Source organism: Callorhinchus milii, unplaced genomic scaffold (assembly GCF_018977255.1).
Source record: "Callorhinchus milii isolate IMCB2004 unplaced genomic scaffold, IMCB_Cmil_1.0 Scaffold4, whole genome shotgun sequence".
In the NCBI taxonomy this organism is placed as follows: domain Eukaryota; kingdom Metazoa; phylum Chordata; class Chondrichthyes; order Chimaeriformes; family Callorhinchidae; genus Callorhinchus; species Callorhinchus milii.
In genome coordinates, this window is record NW_024704745.1 from 68,001,925 (window position 1) to 68,024,458 (window position 22,534).

At 41.1% G+C, this 22,534-nt stretch overlaps 1 protein-coding gene across 2 annotated transcripts in view; it reads right to left on the reverse strand.

The window, feature by feature from the left end:
• Positions 1-11,801: 11,801 nt before the first annotated feature.
• Positions 11,802-22,534, reverse strand: part of LOC103183271 (mitochondrial intermediate peptidase) — a 59,189-nt gene continuing 48,456 nt past the window's right edge. For both annotated transcript variants that reach the window (XM_007900651.2, XM_007900650.2), the window contains one exon: positions 11,802-12,088. In XM_007900651.2, coding sequence (XP_007898842.2) covers positions 11,991-12,088 — 98 coding nt within the window. In that variant the 3' untranslated portion in view covers positions 11,802-11,990. The remainder of the gene's footprint in view (positions 12,089-22,534) is intronic.

Genomic DNA, 22,534 nt, shown 5'->3' on the forward strand with positions numbered 1-22,534 from the left:
CAAACACTTTGGAAGTAGAGGTAATAAGGGGCGTGTTTAGAGGGTAGGGAACTGGGATTAAAAGATCTACCAAAATCTAATAAATTTATGAGACAGGCTCAATAGAATAATAATAACCCTTGCATTTGATACAGAGCTGTATTATGTCATCAAAACATCTCAAAATGCTTGACAGGATTTACCATGAAGTAGTTTACATATTTGTAGGCGAACACGCCCGGCTGCTAACTTGCCCCAGCAATGTCCCACAAACAGCCATGAATTGACTGACCATTTTTTTCTGGTTGGCCACAACACAGGGAGAAACTCCATTTGATGGCCTGAAGTAATTGGCAACACAAATTAACAACACAAGGAATAACCTCCCGTTCCTGTTTTCCTTTGCTGGCAATGTTAGCTCCAAAGTTGGGCAGAACAACCTCCTCTATGATAATAATTCCACCATAATTCAGCCAGATGTTAAAATCCCCTTTAATTTCAGATCCTGATTGACCCAAGTGGATTCCCTACATTTCCCTTTGTTCTTTTATTATTTCTAGCATTTAAAAATAGTATTGATTTCTTAGTCTATCAACCCTACTGGAATTAATCAATAGGACTGAAACCATGTTCTGTCAATTAAACTACAGTTAAACATGTTGAAATCTAGCTTCAGGAAATTGCATTGCAACATAGCATTTAAGTTGTTTTTCAGTGCTGAAAGTAATTTATGTCACTGAAGCCCATAAATAACTACAATTTTCTTTTTAAATTTAGCTCATCTTCACCAGCCTCCTTGGAGCTATAATTGATGAGAACATCCTGGCAGCAAATGTAACTTGTATCCACAATGAACTATGAAGTCAGTGTGAAGGGTTCCAAACATTTGGTTGTAAATTCTCATGTGGCTTTGCTGGGTGCTTTGGCAAATACAGCATTCAAGTCAGGCCACACCTTGAGTATTACATAGATTTTGATCGCTGTGACTCATGTCCTTACCCTAGAGCAGTGCAGACCAATCAGGACAATTCTCAATGATAGAGGAATGAGCTATGAGCGACGATTAGGACTCTTCATTCTCGAAAGTAGATGCCTCAGAGTGGACATTAGAGAGTTATATAGGATTTTAAAATGGATTGAGCAAATAAACCCAGAATACCCAGAACTCGTGTCAGTTCTCATTTAGTACCACTTTCACCTCTGAGTCACAACGTTGTGGGTTCAAGTCACCTGTCGGTATTTTGAACTTACAGGCTAGGCTGACACTCCCAATAAAGTGCTGTGATATGCTGTATTGTTGTAGGTGCCTACAAATACAGTCCCTTACCTTTACTGTAAAATTCTATGAAGTGCTTTGAATTAATAATCCAATGATGTGATAAGCTATAAGATCAAATGCAAGGCTTATAATTACCAATAACATTTGATATAGGCATTAGAAGGACATCTCAAAGAGCTTCACAGGATTTACTGTAAACAACAGCTTGCACGAGGGTAGCGACTTGTAGCACTTAAAGTTGTGGATGTATATTTTGTAGACGATAAATGATCAGGAAAATCTCTGTTTAATTGATACCTTTACAGGAGTTTAATTCTCGAAGATGCAAGTAAAGTTCATGAACTATGAGAGAAAATACAAACAATAATAGCAATAGAGAAGGCACCCAACATGGTTGCTTAAATCTCATGTCTAATTTGGAAAGGAAATGTAGCACAACCGTTACTTGAAATCTTGAAGTGTATGTTTTCCAGCCGTATCATATCTTTCTGATTTTTACTTCATTGAAACACCTGGCCTAGAAAATCCATTTAGTTATCCTCTTCTGACTGAGAATTTAAGTAGCAGTTAACATTTAGTAAGTTGGCGCTTGAAAAATACACAAGAGAAAACATCACATCACCAATCATTGCACTATCGACAATACTTTTCAGAAAGAAGCGGAAACACACTACCAACAACTCCACAAGTGTCATAAGTCCTTAAGTACCTCAATCAAAATTGCTCTTCTTTACCTGTCACCCAGTCAACAATTCTTGACAGGTTTTCCCTTGTGGGGACCATCATGGCCAAACTCAACAACAACAACAACAACATTCCATTTATTGAGCGCCTTTCACGTCGGGAGGACGTCCCAAGGCGCTGGACAGTTGGGTCAGGACCCGAGCATTGGGGGGAAATGGTCAGGGTGAGGGGAGGGAAGGGAGGGAGCGAGGAGGGGGTAGAGAGTCGAGAGGGGAGCTGAAGGCACGGTCAAAGAGAAAGGTCTTGAGACCGGCCTTGAAGGAGGAAAGGGAGGAGGCGGCGAAGGCACTGGGGGATAGAGTTCCAAAGCCTAGGGGCTGAGAGGCTGAAGGCCCGGCCACCGATGGTAGGGCGGTTAGGGCGGGGGATGTGGAGCAGACCGGAGCCAGAGGAACGGAGGGTACGGGCAGGTAGGTAGGGGGATAGTAGGTCGGAGAGGTAGGAGGGAGCAAGGCCGTGAACTCAATCCTGTCTTTACCCAATATCCCACAACACAAGGATTAACCTAACGAGACTTTGTGTGTATAATTCTCTGATATAAATTCCAGAAAGAATGTTACAAGTGATCAGCATATTTCTACACTGTCTGCATACGTAGCTTCCTGTGGTGCACATGGGTATTAATCAAGTGCAACTCCGGACCATCTGATTATGGGTTAGAATTGGTTAACAACTTGAACTTAGAATTATTCATGAAGGATGAATGTTTTAAAGCTTTATGAGAGAAGGCATAAGGTGAAGCAATTTTGATAAAGTTCCAGAGAGCAGGGTCCCAGCAGCTGAATGCTCAGCTCAGCCAGAAGGGAGTGAGGAATAAGGAAACTTGTGGTGGATGAGTGGAGGTGGATAATAATGATAATAATAATAATGAAAATCCTTGCATTTGATATAGAGCTTTTCACGTCTTCTAAACATCTCAAAGCGCTTCACAGAATATACTGTAAAGTGAATTGACTGTATATATTTGTGGGCAAAACGCAGCAGCCAATTGCGCACAGCAGCGTCCCACAAACAGTCGTGGATTGAGTTACCAAATTTTAATTGTTTTTTTTGAGGGATTATTATCCTCGGAAAAGCGATCCGCCAATCGACTAACAACTGGGTTCCTACTTACTGCTAGGTAAACAGAGGCATGTGGTGTAAGGAAACTTGCCCAACATTTTGTCCTGCGGGAATCAAACCCCGATATCTCGCTTGCGAGGCGAGTGCTCTACACACTGAGCTACAGGACTCCAGGATAAGTATTAATAGGGCTGGAAATTGCAGAGGTAGGGTGGGGCAAGAACGCAAAGGGATTTGAAGGTGAGGGCAAGTTAACAACAAGGAACCGTCTAGGAAGATGACATTTAAAACATTGCGTCCAGTTCTTGTACATCTAAAAGAGAAAAGTTAATTGAAGGGCTCAGGGACAAAGTTATGAAAAAAGACTCACCGAAACAAACTTACTTTCATTAGAGAGAAGAAGACTGAGTCAGCTTTCTAAAATCTTCAGATGCATGTAAATCAGGAGGTAAATCAAAGACAGTTTGCTCAGTATATTTTCTTAGTTAGTTGTGAGTCATCTCCCTAACCATATTAAGTTGTTTAGGTAGAGAACACAATTGTGGAAAAGGTACGTGGATTTGCAGAGGACCAAGTGTCGATTTCTCATTCTAAATAACAATTAATGTTTAATATATAATTAAGAAATAAATTAAAAAGGAAATTGCTGGAAAAAAAACAATGTTGCCAAAGTTTATTTGCCTCAGTGCGTGCGCCTTTGCAACCCACATCTGCACAGCCACTCTCTAATTAAACTAATCAACCCAGGTGCTTCCTTGTTCTATAGCTTGTAGAAACTGGACTGTAACCTCACCAATTATTCTTAGGATATTAATGTGGCCTCAGCCCAAACCTTAAAACCTAATGCCAAAAAGTTCGAAGCACTGTGGTGTGGTTCTACAAGTTTCATCTGAGTTTTCACAAGCACCCTCCTTCCCCACCCACCCCACCCCATCACACCAAGAATATTTCTTAAAATAGATCATCAAATAAATTGTGGGAATTAGCATTTTAGCACAATGTTTCCAAGAGCAAACATGAAGCATTTTGAAAATTGAGATCTACCCATAAAAGGCAACATTTAAGCTTGGCATACAATAAGATTTACCAGAGCTCAGATCCACTGTGCGTATCGAACGTCTTAGCATTACCCATTTGGAGTTCATTGCCGGGTAGTTACCATATGGGAACCTAGATGAGTGTATGTATTAGCAGTATTTTACAGGTTTAACAAGCAGATGTTATCTGCTGCACCATCAGAGAAAAGCCTCATCTTACATCGATAACTTGTGCAACTGATCCTGTAAGCACTGCTCACAGAACTCCGTCTTCACAATTGTTCACAGCTGCACAGATGATGGACAACATTGATATCATGTACCGCAGGCCTCATTCGCAGCATCTGTAACAAAACTAATGCCAGAAAAAAGAATGCCAGATTGACTGCAGGAGGCCATTTACCCTCATCTGGTACTAGTCAAACCAGCACAGTACCCTTAGCTGGACTCAGGAAGCTCCTACTCTGGCAACTTTACGCAACACTTTTACCCTGAATTAAATAAAAGTAGGGATACCTACAAGTAAATTGCTTGTGGAATTAAAGGTCTAAATGTGACCTTTTTGACCCATTGCCAAATCTGCCTGGCGAGCTTTTCCCAGCTTGTTTACTCATATTTCCAGATTGTTGTTCTTAAAAACAACTTGGCTTCAGAACGGTTATTTTTTTTCTTGCTAAACGTTTGTCTTTGATGACTTTTCTCGATTACGTGTGCTCGTTACACGGCCCAAGCTCAAATCAAATCTGCGAACTGAACTTCAGATGCAATCTTCGTCTGGGTAGTTTGTTTCATCTGCAGCATTTAAGAGGTTTTATATCCTGTTGGGCTACTCTTAAAATCTTGATGAAAAACAGGCAAATGAAACTGCTGTATAGACAATAAAATAAGTACTTGAAATGCCGTTGGCTGACTGCAGTTATTTCAGAATCATCAGTGAGAGCCACATCTCTCACTGAGCTTTCGATGAACTTGCTATGCAAGCACTGTGTGACTGTAACATTGGTCCTGCCTTATCCATCTTTTCATCACCTCCCGCCTTGCTTTTTCCAATGCCCCTCACTGGTCTCGCCAGTTCCACCGCTCATAAAATCCAGTTAATTCAAAATCCCACCACCCGTATCCTCATCCCATCATCCCAGTCCTTGCTAGGCTTCCTATTGCAGAACGGATCAATTTCAAGATCCTCACACTCACTTGCAAATCACTTCATGCCCTGACACCTCCCTCCCTCCCCTCTACACGCTACCTTCGCTCATCTTGCTCTGGCGTTTTGCACATCCCTTGTGCCCTCCGCTTATACCATCGGCAGCTGAGCTTTCAGCCATTACACCCCAAACTCCCTGCCTCAATCTTACCACTTTACCAATCTTCAGATCGCACCTGAAGAACTTTTTGTTCAATCTTACCTAGTCACCTCCCCGGCTCTACTTTAAGCTCTGCTGCTGTTAAGCGCTTCGAGACGCTACTCTGGGTGAAGGGCGCTATATAAGTACAAGTTGTTGTTGCTGCTGCTGCTGCAACACAGTGTCCTTTTTTGAGCGACTGTGGCAACATGAATCCAGAACTGGCTAGGAGACAGAAAGCAGAGAGTGGTAGTAAATGGTTGCTTTTCTGACTGGAGGGAGGTGTGTAGTGGTATCCCTCATGGGTCGGTATTGGGACCACTGCTCTTTCTGATCTATATTAATGATCTGGACCTGGATATAGGGAGCACAATTTCAAATTTGCAGATGATACTAAGCTAGGAAAAGTAGCTTATGGTGAGTAGGATAGCACCAGACTCCAAGAGGAGTTAGACAGATTGGTAAAATGGGCAGAAACGTGGCAGATGAGGTTTAATGTGGAGAAATGCGGTGTTGCATTTTGGTAGGAAGAATGAGGAGAGGCAGTATTAACTAGATGGTACAATCTTAAAGGGAGCAAATGAACAGAGAGACCTGGGGGTCCACATAAGGAAATCCGTGAAGGTGGCAGGACAGGTAGATAAAGCTGTTAAAAAAAGCATACGGGTTACCAGGTTTTATAATTAGGGGCATAATTCAAAAGTCAGGTGGTTATGCTAAATATTTATAAAATGCTGGTTAGGCCTCAGTTGGAGTATTGCATTCAGTTCTGGGCACCGCACTTTAGGAAAGATGTTAGGGCATTGGAGAGGGTGCAAAGGAGGTTTACCAGGATGGTACCAGGAATGAAGGACCTTAGTTATGAGGAGAGGTCAGCAAAACTAGGATTATTCTCCCTAGAGCAGAGAAGATTAAGAGGGGATCACCCCAGTCCTTGCCAGACTGCACTGGCTCCCTATCCCAGAGAGGATCGATTTCAAGATCCTCACCCTCGTATTGAAGTCCCTGCACACCTCTGCACCCCCCTATCTCTCTGACCTCCTCTCTCCTCAGCACAGTACCCGTTGACTTTGTTCCTCTGGATCTGGCCTCCTCCTCGTCCCCCGAGTCCTCCGCTTCACCCTCGGCGACCGTGCCTTCAGGCACTATGCCCCGAGGCTCTGGAACTACCTTCCTCACTCCCTTCGTCTCGCTCCCTCCCTTCCCATTTTTAGGTGTCTGCTGAAGACCTTGCTTTTCGACCGCGCCTTTGGTCACCTTCCCACCCCTCCCCCTGGCTCAGCCCCGGGATCCGTTACTGTAAAGCACTCTGAGACGCTGTCCGGCGTGGAGGGCGCTATATAAATCCAAGTTGTTGTTGTTGTTAATAGAGGTTTTCAAGATATTGAGAGGATTTGATAGATTGAACCGGGAAAAACTGTTTCCACTGGCATGTGGGTCAGTAACCCGAGGACACCAATTTAAGATAGTTGTTAAAAGAAACAGAGAGGAGGTTAAGAATTTTTTTTCACCCAGCGAGTTAATAATATTAATAATAAAAATGCTTGCATTTGATATAGCGCTTTTCACGTCTTCTAGACATCTCAAAGCGCTTCACAGAATAGACTGTAAAGTGAATTGACTGTATATTTGTGGGCCAATTGCGCACAGCAGTGTTCCACAAACAGTCATGGATTGAAAATGACTAATTTATTATTGTTTTGTTTTGGAGGCATTATTATGTGGATTTATTATTATTAATTATTTAATAATTATTATTTATTATTAGGAGTTGTTCGGATCTGGAATGCATTATCTGAAAGGGTAGTGGAAGCCGATTCAATAACAACTTTTAAGAGAGAAGTAGATGAGTATTTGGGGAGGACAGCATACAGGGCTATGGAGAGAAAGCGGGCCAGTGGGATTGAGTTGGATTGCTCTTTTAGGAGCCGGCGCAGACACGATGGGCTGAATGGCCTGTTTCTGTTCTGTATGATTCTATGATTCTATGACTGCTGATTTATCAAAGCGTCATGGACGACAGTCAAATGTTGGAATATTCAGGGACTAATTCTCAGCATGTTACATACATAACAGGCAAAGATCTGCAAATACCTAAAACTGCATCACCAACGCTTCAATCGACCATCTCAAAAGAAAAAGATTTACTTCACTGGAAAAATATATTTGCCGAAAGATGTAATGAAGTTGTTATTCCGCTCACCAAGTCCATTCAGTAACATCAAAACAGAAATTCTATTCAAGCTTTTGGATCTTTGCCATTTATGGCAAGCGAGAGCACGTTCATGTTTGCTATTCAAGTGACATTTTCAGCATCTTAATGATTTATTCTATCAATTTACTGGTTAGAAGTTTTAATAGATTACTTTTGGTGTACATTGTGGTTAGGGGCTGCTACAAAGTATGGTTATCACTTGTTTACAGGTAGATTCCCCTATTACTTCTCAGTAGTGCTGAATTAATATGCAGTATCTATATTCTTTCCTACAAGGGTGGAGAGTAAGCAGTGCAACTTAAATCAATATTGTCTTTTCTTTGATTTACACTGCTAATGCAATATTTCCTTTGTGGTAAATACAGTATTAGATGAGGTAGATAAGTAGTATAATACTGAAAGCCACTGTGATACACATAGACGTGTAAAATCTGATCCATGCATTTATAGTACACTGCAAAAATAAAGGGTTTCTTTCATTGTTTTGGCATTATATTACATAAAATTACATAGAATGATACGTCAGAGAAACAGGCCATTTGACCTAATGTGTTTAAACTCCTCACAAGTCCCCACCCTGCCCCTATACCTTTTTTCCTTTCCCCTCGTGTATGTGTCAAGTGTCCTCCTAAACTGATGCTTTTTGTTTCAACCCCAGCTACAATAGTGAGTTTCCCATTCTCAACACTTTCCAGGTGAAGATGTTCCTCCTAAACTCTTTCAGACCTGTTATGAGCTATGTAACTCTTATGTTCCCTTGTTTTGGACTCACCAATGAGTGGAAACTGCCAATCTAACTTCCAGTCAATCAAGTGCTTTCATAATCTTAAACACCTCTTTCAGGTCCCCACTCAATAGTCTCATCTCTGGAGAGAAAAGCTCCAACCTGTCCAATCTTTCTTAATAGTTGTATCCACTTATCCCTGGTAACATCCACACTGCATTCTTCCCAATACTGTCCATCTCTGTGGCATCTGTATTTTTGCTCTGCCCACACAGAACCATAGAAATCCACATCATAGAAGGTGGCCATTTGGTACATCATGTTTGTGCCGACTCCCTCAAGAGCAACCCTTTCAGTCTCATTAATCTGCCCTTTCCCCATACCCCTTTATTTGTCAGGTAGTTCTTGAAGGCCAATATGCATTTTACCTCAACTACTGCTCCTGGCAGGGCATTCTATATCCTAACTATTCTGTATGTGAAGAAATTGGGAGCAAGTGGAGCCTGGCAAGGACTGATGCAAGGATCGTCGTGGCAAACGGTTTCTTCTCCAACCCCCGCACCGTCTTGTGCAGTGTCCCTCAGGGCTCTGTCCTCGGTCCCCTCCTCTTCAACCTCTACATGCTCCCCCTTGGCAACGTCATCCACAGACACGGGGTAAATTTCCACATGTATACGGATGACACCCAACTCTACTTCTCTGCCTCCACCCTGAACTCCAGGACTACTGAGGTCCTGACTGACTGCCTGTCCGACATCAAGTCCTGGACGAGGGCCAACTTTCTCAACTGAACGTCAGCAAGACTGAGGCCCTCCTGATTGGCTTGCGCCAGCGCCTTCGCACCTCAGGCGCTGGCAGCATCTGCCTCCACGGCTGCACACTCAACCTCACTAACCCAGTCAGGAATCTGGGTGTCTTGTTTGACCCTGAATTGTCCTTTCTCCCCTACATCCGCACCATGACTGGCACTGCCTACCACCACATTCACAACATTGCCAGACTCCGCCACGGCCTCACCCACGCATTCGTCCTCACCTCAAGGCTGATTACGGGAACTCCCTCCTCATCAGCCTTCCCAACTCTTCCCTTCATAAGCTGCAGATCATCTAAAACTCTGCAGCTCGTGTACGCTCATGCACCAGACTCTGTGACCCCATCACTCCCACCCTCACCCGACTCCACTGGCTCCCCATCCCCCAGAGGATTGAGTACAAAATCCTCATCCTCACCTTCAAGGCCATCCATGGCCTTGCCTCCTCCTACCTCTCTGACCTGCTGACTCCCTACCAACCTGCCCGCTCCCTCCGTTCATCAGGCTCCGGCCTGCTCCATGTCTACCGCCCGACCCACCCTACCATCGGTGGCCGGGCTTTCAGCCTCTCTGCCCCCACAATCTAGAACTCCATCCTACGGTCCCTTCGCCTCACTTCCTCCCTCGCATCTTTCAAGGCCAGTCTCAAGACCCTTCTCTTCGACCGTGCCTTTAGTCTCCCTCCCACCTCTCTGCCTTCCCTCACCCCTACACCACTCCTCCTCCATTCTCAGGCCCCGACAGCTGACTGTTCAGTGCTTTGGGACGTGAAAGGCACTCTATAAATGTAATTTTGTTGTTGTTGTTGATGTGATGGAAATACAGTTTTGTGTGGGAATATCCGAGCAGAGTTTTGAAATAATTGAATTTTGTGTATGGTGGAGCTGGGAAGACCAGTGAGGAGCGCATTGGAATAGTCCAACCGGGATGTGCCAAAAACGTGGATGAGGGTTTTGCTGTGTCAGTTATGAGATACGGACAGTCGGGCAATGTGACGGAGGTGGAAAAAAGTGGTCCTGGACAGGGAACTGATGTGGAGTAGAAAGCTTGGGATCGGCCTGATGCCAAGTAAAGATCTTCTGCATCCCTTTGACTACTTTCCTAAAATTGGGTGACTAATATTGGATGCAACATTCTAACTGCCACTTAACTAATGATTTATATACATTTAGTATCACCTTTACTTTTATATTCTATTCTATACCCTATTTAAAAAGCTAAGATTCCATTAGCTTTTTTTGATAGCTTTGTCCACCTGCCTTCCCACCGGTAAGGATTTATGAACATTCGCCCAAAAAATAGTCAATTCACTTTATAGTATATTCTGTGAATATTTTGAGATGTCTCGAACACTATAAGATGCTGTATCAAATGCAAGGATTATTATTATTACATTAACCAATGCAAGGATTATTATTATTACATTAACCCCCAAGTCTCTTTGCTCTTCCACTCTTTTCAATATCTTACCGCAACATATACCTGTTCTCCTGATTTGAAGATGTATAATCTCACATTTGTCCACATTAAATTAGCCATTTCCCAATCAACTAATCTGTCTACGTCCTCCTGAATTTGCTTATAATTAGAATCTTATTCATTGTTAACTACATTCCCCATTTGCCTACATTACTGCTCTGCCCACCTCCATGGCACCTTTCATTACTGCTTTGTATACCCTATGTCATCATCGGGTTATAAATCAAACAGCAGGAGATTCTGGAGCTGGCACGCAAACAAAATCAATAGCTGAAAAGGAACTGTGACTTGCTCAGTTGGAAATGGCAGGTTAATAATAATATCCTTGAATTTGACATAGTGCCTTATCACATCTTCGAGATGTCTAAAAGCGCTTCACAGAAAATGCTGAAAGTGAATTGACTGTATATTTTGTGGGTGAAAAGTTAAACGTATAGGGGTTACAAATATTCTTTGTAAGGGGATTACCTGAGAATGGGAAGATTGCTTTGTAATTGAATTTTTGTCTCGTGTTTGCCTTGTCGTGGGAAACAAACTCAGTCAGATGTTCTTTGAACCTTCTAAACAATCATAGAAATAACTGACTCGTCAGACTGTAAAAAGGTAAAGCAGGTGGGTGGGGGGTTGGAAGTTTCTCCATCTACTGTGGTGCTTGAGTAAGAAAACTTCAGTTTTCAGAGTGAAGAATACAGATATTTTAATAATCATCTTAGGATCAATTATTGATCAATTATTGAGTGAAAGAGCGAAATAAGAACGAGGACAGGTTCAGGCATGTTCATTACGGTGACTGAATAGCTATCCAACACCCATGGTCAAAGCTCACTCATAAATAATGCACACTTGGCGAGAAACACCTTGAAACCAGACCCTCGTGGAAGGAAAATGGAGTTAAATACCTTCACAGGATGGGAAAAAAATGGTGAATTTATGAACTGGGATTTCGTTGATACAACGTTAAAGAAAGTAGTTTACAAGAATAAAAACATGCTTTGAAATGATTGCACGAATTTCTTGAAGTAAATCGGGAATAACTTTTGCTACTTAAAGAATACCTGTGCAGTTTAGTCTCTATCACCAAATTAAAAGCTCTCTTTCCACTTTAATCACCAAAGAAACACACCGATCCAAAGTTTAAACACACTTTAATGAAAGCTATAAAGCTCAAGTTAGAGCCTGATCCATACAAAATGTTAACGGAAATGAAATTCAGTCTATAAATCACATCACAGACACATTATAAACGATTGAATCTTATTCCGTGTGCAGAGATAAAGCTACAATTCAACAAACTTTTTTTTAATATTGTTGTTCTAATTATTTTGAGTCCATGAAGAAGGTTTCAAAGTTAAAATCCAGGTCCAACACCAAGGCATCAACAAAATCATCCATTGACGGCCTCTCCTGAAGCATGCCTGAAACGAGAAACTCTAATTAATGATTTACTCAACATTTTATTCATAATACCTTTAAAATAATCTCCAGCATAAATCATTTTCTTTGAAGATCAACTTGAGCTGTGCAAGGGCTTATTTATCAAATGCAATTTCATCCTTGATTAATCACTTCTCTGTTACCATTAAACTTTCCCCCTTTGGCACAGTTTACATTCTTTTTGACATCATCAGCATCTGGCTGTAAAGGATAATGATTCTGAATAACTACTTGGATATGAGTGCTTTTATAAGAGATCATAAAGCATAAGTCAACCTGTAAAACAGAAATCATTGTAGTGGAGTTCACTTAAGGTCTGAGAAGATCAAATTCTACTTTAGATCAAAGATTCTGTCTGCCAACTCGCTTCACTACAACACACTCAGTCTCGCGATACAGATCAATCTTAAAACATGAAAAGGCTTCCCAAGGTCACCGAAGATCAGCTTCCCAAAGTCAGGAAAGATCAAACCCTTGGACACCCTCGTCACAACACAGTAATTGGTTCCCCACTCAGACACTGTAGTGTAGAATCTTTACAGCTGTGAGTCAGGTCTTACTTACATGTCTGATCAGTTCACATTCCAAAACAAAGATAAAGCTACTGCTTGTTCCAGAGGTGCTGAAACCAATGAACATTAAACAACAAAATCGATGTTCCTTCAATTTCACTGCCTGAACCCCACAGAGCATTTTCACATAATCAATGCTAAATTCTAGTTCCCCATCAATTTGCAAAAAACTCCTGACCGAAAGCAATAAGATCACAATGGATGAAGGTGCCATGTAATAATAAGTCTTGCATTTGATATAGCGCTTTTCACATCTTCTAGACACCACAAAGCACTTCACAGAATGTACTGTAAAATGAATTGACTGTATATTTGTGGGTGAAATGCAGTAGCCAATCGCACACAGCAGTGTCCCGCAAACAATTGTGAAATGAGTGACCAAATAATTTTTGTTTTTTTTGAGGAATTATTATCCCCAAAAACGTGATCCGCCAATCGACTAACAACTGGGTTTCCACTTACTGCTGGGTAAACAGAGGTGTGTGGAATAATGAAACTTGCCCAACATTTTGCCCTGCCGGGAATCGAGCCCGGGTCTCTCGCTTGCGAGGCGAGTGGTCTAACCATCGAGCTACAGGACTCCACGACACTACCACTTGTACAGAGATACTCGGAGCAAAAAAATCCCAGGTTCAATCCCCAGATGCGGAGTTAGACAATCTAAACAATATTCTCCTGCTCCATTTGCAAACCAGTTCCTTTGCCTGTCAGATTGTCTATTCCGGCTGACTTGGCACCAAGAGTTACAATTTAAATGATTCTTATCAAGAAAAATGCTTCTTCAAAAGTATCTCATTTGATACAAATACAAGTGGAAACATTCCATTCCTTTATATTGTTGCAATATTTTATTGCCTAAAGTCCTTCTCCTACATCATGAAAAAGTGCAAACAAGGTTTGTCCACACGAAAACCCAGGTTATTAATTTGTCTGAAAGGTCAGCCTGGAGTCAGGTCATTCAGATAGGCCATTGGTATTTCATTCCATACAGTCTGCATTAAGTGAGCTATTAAGTGGGAAATATCCGCCCAACAGATTTATTATACAATAAAAAAATACAGTTCCATTTTGTGCTGTTCATTATCTACTTCATATGAAACGTAACAGCAAGCAATTAGAAAGAAAGCATGTCAAATACTTATCAGCGGCTAAATCCATCAATGTTTATTCTAAAAGCTTTCAGCGAAGTTTACATCCATCATACAAACCCTTAGCTTGCCAAATTGTTTATGGCCCATTGATGAATGCACCTCTTAACTAACACTTTATTACATTTGTCAAAAAATCTTTTACAAGTAGATTTTTCAAACATCGGCTGGGTACAAATTTAAGACGATCACAAACAAATATGTAAGCGGAGGTCAGAAAAGATTTCTTTACAAGGGGGGTGGTTGGAATGTGAAATTTTCTGGCAGAATCCATAATTTATTTTAAAAAAATTACATAAAATATTTGAAAAAAAAGGAACATTAAAGGGGAGGGAGCAGGATAGTGGGATTATTTCACATCTGGTTTTGGGACATTGCTGTGCGCAAAATGATTGCTGAGTTCACCTATAAAATACACAGGCAATATACTTTATACAGCGTATCCTGTGAAGCCTTTTTGGACATGCTCCCAATGTGAACGGTTCTAAATCAAATAATAATAATTCTTGCATTTGATATAGCACTTGATCACATCTTCAAGACTCTCAAAGCGCTTCACAGAATATATTGTAAAGTGAATTGACTGTAGGCAAAATGCAAGCACTATTATAACTATTATTTGGAGTAAAAACACTAGAGCTGGCTCGATTGGCTGAATAACTGGGCTCTACCCTTCTATGATTCATCTGCAGCTCAATTTGGACCAAGTTTGACCCATTGTGCGAATCGGATCTGGATATTTGATTAGCTTAGAATCAGCCTCTGAAGAAAATCGCACATTTTAAGAAAACATAAAATCACACTACCACTGCCCAACAAAAGAAATACACGGTTTAAAATTTTTGCTTAAACAACAATAGTACATGGTAACTCAGGAAGTGAAAAAAACTATTCTCTCTCTATCCTGCTTGTTTTAAGAAACAAAAGAAGCAGGATGGAAAGAGAATAGAGATCACAAGTGGTTTGGTTTTATTATTGTAATAATAATAACAATAATAGCAATTCCAATAAAAGGGACTGCCGGAAGCTGTGGTTGAAACAAATAACATCAATGTATTTAACAGAAAACTTGATGCATATACGAGGGAGAAGGGAATAAAGGAGCATATGAGGGGAATGGGAGGTGTGTGGGCTTGTTGGAGTATAAACACCAGTGTAGATTAGTTGGGCCAAACTGCCTGTTTCCATGCCGTATTCACTCTATGGAAGTCTAAGCTTACATGCACTGATTTCTTTAAAAATGCATTTTGAATTTTTGGCATTACTAATACAGCAACAAAAAAACAATATCCACGTAGCTTTATTACTCAACAACAACAACAAGATTGCATTTATAGAGTGCCTTTCACGTCGGGATCACTCGATTATTTCTGTTGATTTCAGAGTCACAATCGGCCTCAGCAACCTCAAATTAGGAAAAGTAAAAGCCAGATGTCTGGTGAGAACAGGATCAGGGGAAGCAGCTTCACCCCTCTCAGCTGTACACACTGCCAACACTCACCCCATCAAAATATGTAGATTGGCCATTTGGGCAATGTACAGCGTCTCAGAGCCTGACTCCGAGCCGGGGGAAGATGATTGTAAGCACGGTCGAAGAGGAAAGTTTTTAGGCAGGACTTGAAAGAGGGGAGAGAGGGGGCAAGGCGGAGGGTTTGAGGGAGAGTGTTCCAGAGTTTGGGGCGTAATGGCTGAAAGCACAACCTCCGATGGTGGGGTGGAGTGTGTGAGGGCTGAGCAGGAGGCACCCGGTGCCAGTTGAGCGGGGCGCCCTGGTGGTGGATTGGGGAGTGAGGAGGTCGGAGAGGTAGGGAGGTGCCAGGGGGTGAATGAACAAAGACAAATGCCTGCACAACATGGTAGAAAAAACCACGTTTCTCTGAAGCTTCTAGAGAAAAATATCACTGCGTTGTCAATTTATCTTCGTTCCTCCGGGTCTGGCCTCCTCCTCGTCCCCCGAATCCTCCGCTCCACCCTCGACGGCCGTGCCTTCAGCCACTATGCCCCGAGGCTCTGGAACTCACTCTTTCCTCACTCCCTTCGCCTCGCTCCCTTCCTATTTTCAGGTTTCTGCTGAAGACCTTTCTTTTTGACCACGCCTTTGGTCACCTTCCTCCCCCTGACTCGGTCCCGGAATCCGTTACTGTAAAGCACTCTGAGACGCTGTCCGGCGTGGAGAGCGCTATATAAATCCAAGTTGTTGTTATTGTTGTTATCTGTGTATATTAAATCTGCGGCTAACATTTGGCCAAAATTGCAATATTTCGGAGATTCTATCTGCGTTAATCAACTTGAGAGGATGCAGTGACAGAACACAACTGACTGTTGAGGCTTTGGATTTAAGCCAATAAAAACTTGTACTGTAGCTCCAAGGAGTAATTTCCCATCATGTTGTGCCACTGTGTCACATTGCATTGCAGTAACACCCATTTGGAACAATGTCCATCTTCACAATAATGAGCTAGTCTGTTAGCATTTTGGCAGATACTTAAGAAATACTGGGCCTGATCAATATTCACAACTTGCAGTGATTCGAGTGTAAATGCCAAAAGCCTACAGTGGCACAACAGGAAAAGCACTTGTCTATAAACCTGAAGCGACATGTTATTTAGTGCTGCCATTTAAATATGGGATTTAGAAATAATGCTGCTTGCGGTTCTGGCTCTGCAAAAGGGATTCTGCAAAAGCCTTGTTCCCACCCTTTCCCAAGTGGCCAAATTCAAGATCAGGGAAAAACCGCAATACTGATAGAAATTTGAACTTTGAAACAATGCAAGGTCTATATGCCCTAAGACATGTGGCACAAAGCCCATTTGGAGCAGTTCTTAAATTCACGTCCATTAGTATCAGACGCCTCAATGTATTAAATTGAAAAGTGAAGACTCAAATTTGGACAACTTTCATCAGCTACGATTTTAAAGCATTTTAGTGCGAAGATATATCATAGTCTCTTGAGCTTTTTTATGCAGTAAGCAGGATAATCTAAAATCAGCATATGTTTTACATGGACCAAACAATAACTTAGTTCATAACAGAAAATATATCGCAGAGCCTAGTCCTTCATCAGAACTGGAATAATTCAGATGGATAATTCACTTTAAAGGCATATGCTGGGGGAGGTGAGAATGAAAGAAGAAACGCAGATTTCTTCATGATCAAGTAGCTACATGTATAGTCAAGACAGCAGAGCTGAATCAACTCTGCGTGGTGGTCATACACCTGAACAAGGTGAGTTGCAGTATTCCAGACAGTTGATGATTATCTAGCGCGTCTGGTTCAGCAATGGGACTGTTGGCATAGGGGATGGATTCCTCTCACTGAGTCCCTGCTAATTCTGATACCTACCCTACACCCTAACAGGTAAGGTCGTTTTGCTGTACAAGTAGTAGAAAACCTCTTTGTACTGAGAAGCTATGCGGTTTTAGCTGGTTCAATTCCAGCACTACCCAGTTCACAATTGGTTCGTCTTCTGTGTTTATGAAATTATGTCAAGGGTCTTAAATGAGACTGTACATGATACCATAACAATCTCAGAATGCACGCAGACACACAGCCATTAAAAAGACAAAGACATAAGGAAGGCGAGTGTGATTGAGATCACAGAAAGCGTGTAAGCATGAAAGAGCTCAGTCCATGATGCAGGTACTCTGAATAGTTAATGCTATGCTTCCAAACACAAATTCCTAGTTCAAACTGTCCCTAGGAGGAACGTTGGTGTCATTCCAGAATAAAGATTTATATGAAACGCTTCATCAGTGGTCAGCCTTTGAACTGAACAGTAAGCAGCTTTTGTAAAATTGCCAGTGTAAACATGCCCTCACCCTGTCTTCTCCAGCCACATCTAATGGCACACCTCTTAAACACAGCAAGAAGGCCTTTGAAGTTACTTTGGGAGTGAGTAATTATACAGTGCTATAAGTGAAGTCTTTTTCACACAACGTGTTATTTTAACCAGACACCGTGGCTTGTTTCAGATGTTGCTTTTTCAATGAATTACGAAGGTTGTATATACTGGGGCTAATCCAACGTAGCAATTATATGAATTAGGGCCACTGCTTCACATTTTGAATTGTATCTTTATTAGATCAGAGTCTGGTTTCTCATACGAAGATAAACTTGCCCTTGCCTGGAGCTACTGTGCAGCTCACTTTCTCTTCTTTGAAGTCAGTGCTCAGCCTCATTTCAACAAGGACTCCTTTCTATTTTTGCTGCATTTTAAATATAGCATTCTCATTACAGGGAACAATGCTGTAAGATAGTTGTGCCACTGCATCTAGGCTTTGTATTTGATATAGTGGCTTATCATGTCGTTGAGACATCTCAAAGTGCTTCACAGAATATACTGTAAAGTGCAGTGACTGTGTATTTTGTGGGAGAAAATATACATTTTCTTGAGGCATTGAGACTGATCTAAAGACAAGGTTTTTACCAGCATTTCCTGGCAACAATAGTCACATACAACAATGTTGCTAGAGCCAAAAACATGTCATCTTTACCAGAGTCCTGGCATGCAGTTTGCTCTATCTCTCTCTGTCTTCAAGTCCTGCCTTAAAAACTACCTCTGACTGCAGGGGACATGCAGCAAGCCCAAGTTAGCCAAGCAAAGGGAGCGAGCAGAGAAGTGGGGTAGGGAGAAGAGTGGAGAGATAGGGTGATAAGGGATTTATAGGTGTGGGTGAGCACCTTCAAATTGATCCACTAAGAGACAGGGAGCCATTGTAGCCTGGCAAGTATTGGGGTGATGAACTGTGGAATTTGGTGCAGATAGGAATATAGGCAGCGAAGTTTTGGATAAGTTGACATTTATGGATAGTGGAACAAGGAAGATCAGTGAGGAGTGGATTAGAAAAGTCCAATCTGGGGGTTACGCAGTCATGGCTAGAAGTTTTGGAGATATTTAGAGTTTGCCAACAGTGTAACAGTCTAACCTCGCAGACAAAACAACAGAAACAATTTGGATGAAGTACTAGAGGGTGGCCAGTGCCTATTGAACAGAACTGCCAAATGAGTCAGTTACTGGAGAGAAAGGAAAAGTACAGCAAGAATAAATTATATGGTAACAGCAATAAAACATAAAACTATGATAGAAGTCTTATAAAACCAGTTGTTAAGAGTGGGCGTTCAGGGTGTATAAACATTTTCAAAGAAATGTTTTTAGAAATGTTTTTCAGTTGCGGTTTGGTTATTAAAAAATGTAATGCGAAATGCTTGATCACAGGAATGTTAATTGCATCTTCCAGACAGTGTCATTAGCTTTAAAGCCAGTTAACTGCTCAAGTTATAATGATAACTTGGGCTCTTGAGCTGTACGTTAGCAATACATAAACCATAGAAGGTTATTTGACACATCTGAAGCACAAAAAAAGAGCAATTGTATTTGGGGGATTGTTGGCCAACACACCGGCAGAAACTCCCTTCTCTTTTTGAATAATGCCATGGGATCTTTAATGTTCATCTGAACAGGCAGACAGGGCCTCGGTTTAACATTTCATCTGAAGAACAGCACCTTGACAATGCAGTGCCCCTCCTGTACTGCTTTGGAGTATCAGCCTGGACTGTGAGTTCAAAGTGCCATTACAGGACTTGAACCCACAACCTTCTCACTCAGAGGCAAAAGAACTACCCAATGAGCCAAGTGAGTTGCAAAAGATAATTTCAGGACAGATACCAGGATGTTTTTCTTTAGCCTGAGGGTAATTAATGACTGAAACAGGTTACCAGGAAGGGTGGTCCAGGCCAGGACACTGGACTCATTTAAAAAGCAGCTTGATGCTGTGATGGGAGGATAGTTGGGTCTGAAGGAATCAGATCAGATGGGCCGAAGTTCATCCAAATTAATCATATGAGCTTGTGAGAATCATGTGAGAATTTTAAAAGATACAAATAATAATAATAATAATCCTTACATTCCTGTAGTGCCTTATCACGTCGTTGAAACGTCTTAAATGCTTCAGAGGATATACTGTAAAGGCTAGTGACTGTATTTCATGGACAAACTGAAATACACTGAATCCACAATATTTTCTTAAATATACAACAGAACAATTCACATGTAATATAGTACCTTTCACATTGGAAGAATGTCTCAAAGCACTTTACAGAGACTGAACAGGAACCTATTTTCTAATACTTTACTTGGTAAGACATGGCTCTTGCCAGGTTATTTAAGATGGGGGACGGTAGAGTGGGAAGAAGGCAAGTAAAATACTCCATATACGGCCAGTTCATCACTATGAAGCCAAACCGCCTTAAGTAACAATAATAATCCTGTGTTTGATACAGCGCCTTACCACTTTGAAATGTTTCAAAAGCACTTCACAGAGATTTTGATAAAGTGTAGTTTATAACTATATTTTGTAGGGGAATGCAGCAGGCCCCAGAAATGTACTATTGTCATGAAGCGAATGATCCTTTTTTTTTATCTGGAAGATTGTTGGCTAGGTCACTGGGAGAAACTCCCCTCTCTTTTTGAATAGTGCCATGAAATCTTTAATGCATACCCAAACAGGAAAGAAGACCTTTGGTTCAATGTTTCAATGGAAAGATGGCAATTTCAACAATGCAAGCACTCTTCCAAGCCGTATTGAAGTGTCAGTATGAGCTAGAAAAGTCCCAATGTAGGGCTTGAACCCACAATCTTCTGACTCAGAGATGAGAGTGCTACCACCTTAGCCAGCCTGCCACCTGATCTTTCGCTCTTACTTGAACAAAATGGCTGCTGCATTTAAGATTATCTCCAAATACTTGTGAATTACCCAAAAGCACTTTGAGACTTTTCAGTATTATAGGCATTATATCAAATGCAAGGATTGGTATGATGCGATGCATATCAGTTTACCACCCAGTGGGAAAACCAATATATTTAGAGGGACAACATATTACAACTGAACAGTCTATGAAAAACAAGCTATAATTTGTGAAATTCCATTCTCCTGCTGTTCAATAGGTAAATAAATATACCAGGTGATGTGGTACTAAGCCAAAAAACGGTATGAAGTTTAATAACTGGTTGGTGCTGAGTTAGGTTGTGCATCATCTATTGCAGCAGTTGAAAAGGGAGCTAATAGAAGTCAATTAATTGCTGAAAATCTAATGATTTTAAATTAGTGGATATGAATCGATATCCATATACGAAGTCTAACATTATTTCCATGCGCTGGAAACAAAGTTTTCAAAGTAAATCAGTCTCCAAAAAGTAAAGCAAGCAGTCAAGAATGTCCAGTAGTATGTTGTCCTCCAATCCCAGTCAAATTTTATTAAAATGGTTTTCAAGGTAATAAGAAATCTGGGTGGACCCCAGCTCTATTACACAGACATATTATTCACTGTAGACAATTAAAACGGCAATTGGTTGATATTTTGATTTGTGTTCAATTGTCTTCAATGAATAAAGCTGCCATTATAACCACACCCCATTTGACCTATATTCTTATGAATGGTATAGGACACGAGGGTCTGAAATCCAACAAGTTGAATTAAATTATAGCATTACAGGTGGAATTCGCAGATGTAAAATAACTAAGAACCTAACTCTTACATTGAAATACTTCCACGGACTTGCCTCACCCTACGTCTACAATTACCTGCCATCCTATATTTTTTTGTGCCCTCCATTCTACATGCTTTCAGACTCTTTGCCATCGTTCTCTGAAGCTTTCTCCTTTAAATCTCACCACCTCTCTCCTTTCCCGCTTCAAAATTGGACTTAAAAACTTCTCTGTGACTGCACCTTTGCCTTCCTGACCCACCCTGTGTCTTTGTAAAGTACTCTGAGACATTATCCGGCTTGAGAGGTGGAAGAGTGCAAATTATTATTATTGTTGTTTAGACGTTTTGTCAAAGGCAACAATCCACTTTAAAACCCGTTTATGCCTCCCACAAAATAAGCTCTCACCTCTGGAAGTACATGTTTTGAACAAGATAAAGGAAATTGGAAAAATATATTTAAAACTTAATTACAATATCATATTAAACAACAAAGTTGCAACAGGAAGTTTATGATTTGCATTCTTCTTTCTATTTCATTGAATCCTCAGATCATTAATAATGGTAATGTCGCCCACATAAGGTCAATCCAGGATCAAAAGACCACCATGTTAAGAGGCTTAAAAATGTATTTCCTTTATTTTAGACTTCAAAGAAAACATTATTGTTTAAAGCCACTGCTGAGTATCATGTAAAGGTCAGTTAATTATACTGGTTCATAGCCACTTCCACCATTACACAAAACAGATGTTAGTAGAAGGATTGGTAAATTTTCCTCTTCCATTACAGGGCAAGCTACCTTTGAAAATGCTAACTCTGCCAGATTTAAATGGTCTCGTGCTCTGCATTTCCCCTCCAAATCCCTTCGAGGGATTTCAGATTTTCACTATTTCAATGTGGTTAGGATAAAAGAAAAAGGACAACTTTGATCACCATTCAGTGACCTCCTCCCTTTTCTGGAAAGTGCACCTGTGAATGTGAGGAGCGGCTCAGCCTTGGATGCAGTTCAGTCGCCTGCTGGTACTCATTGTCTAAGCTCACAGATGGGCAAAAGCTGCTATTGAGCTACATCCTCACTCAGGAGAATAACTGAAAATGTGGGACAGGAAGAGGGAAATTGTATCAAGAAGTATTCACATATCTAGGCACAATCTCTAAAATTTGCTTATTAGAAATCTTTAAGCTAGCTCCCTCAATGATCTAATGGGAAAAGGCGCTGACCGAT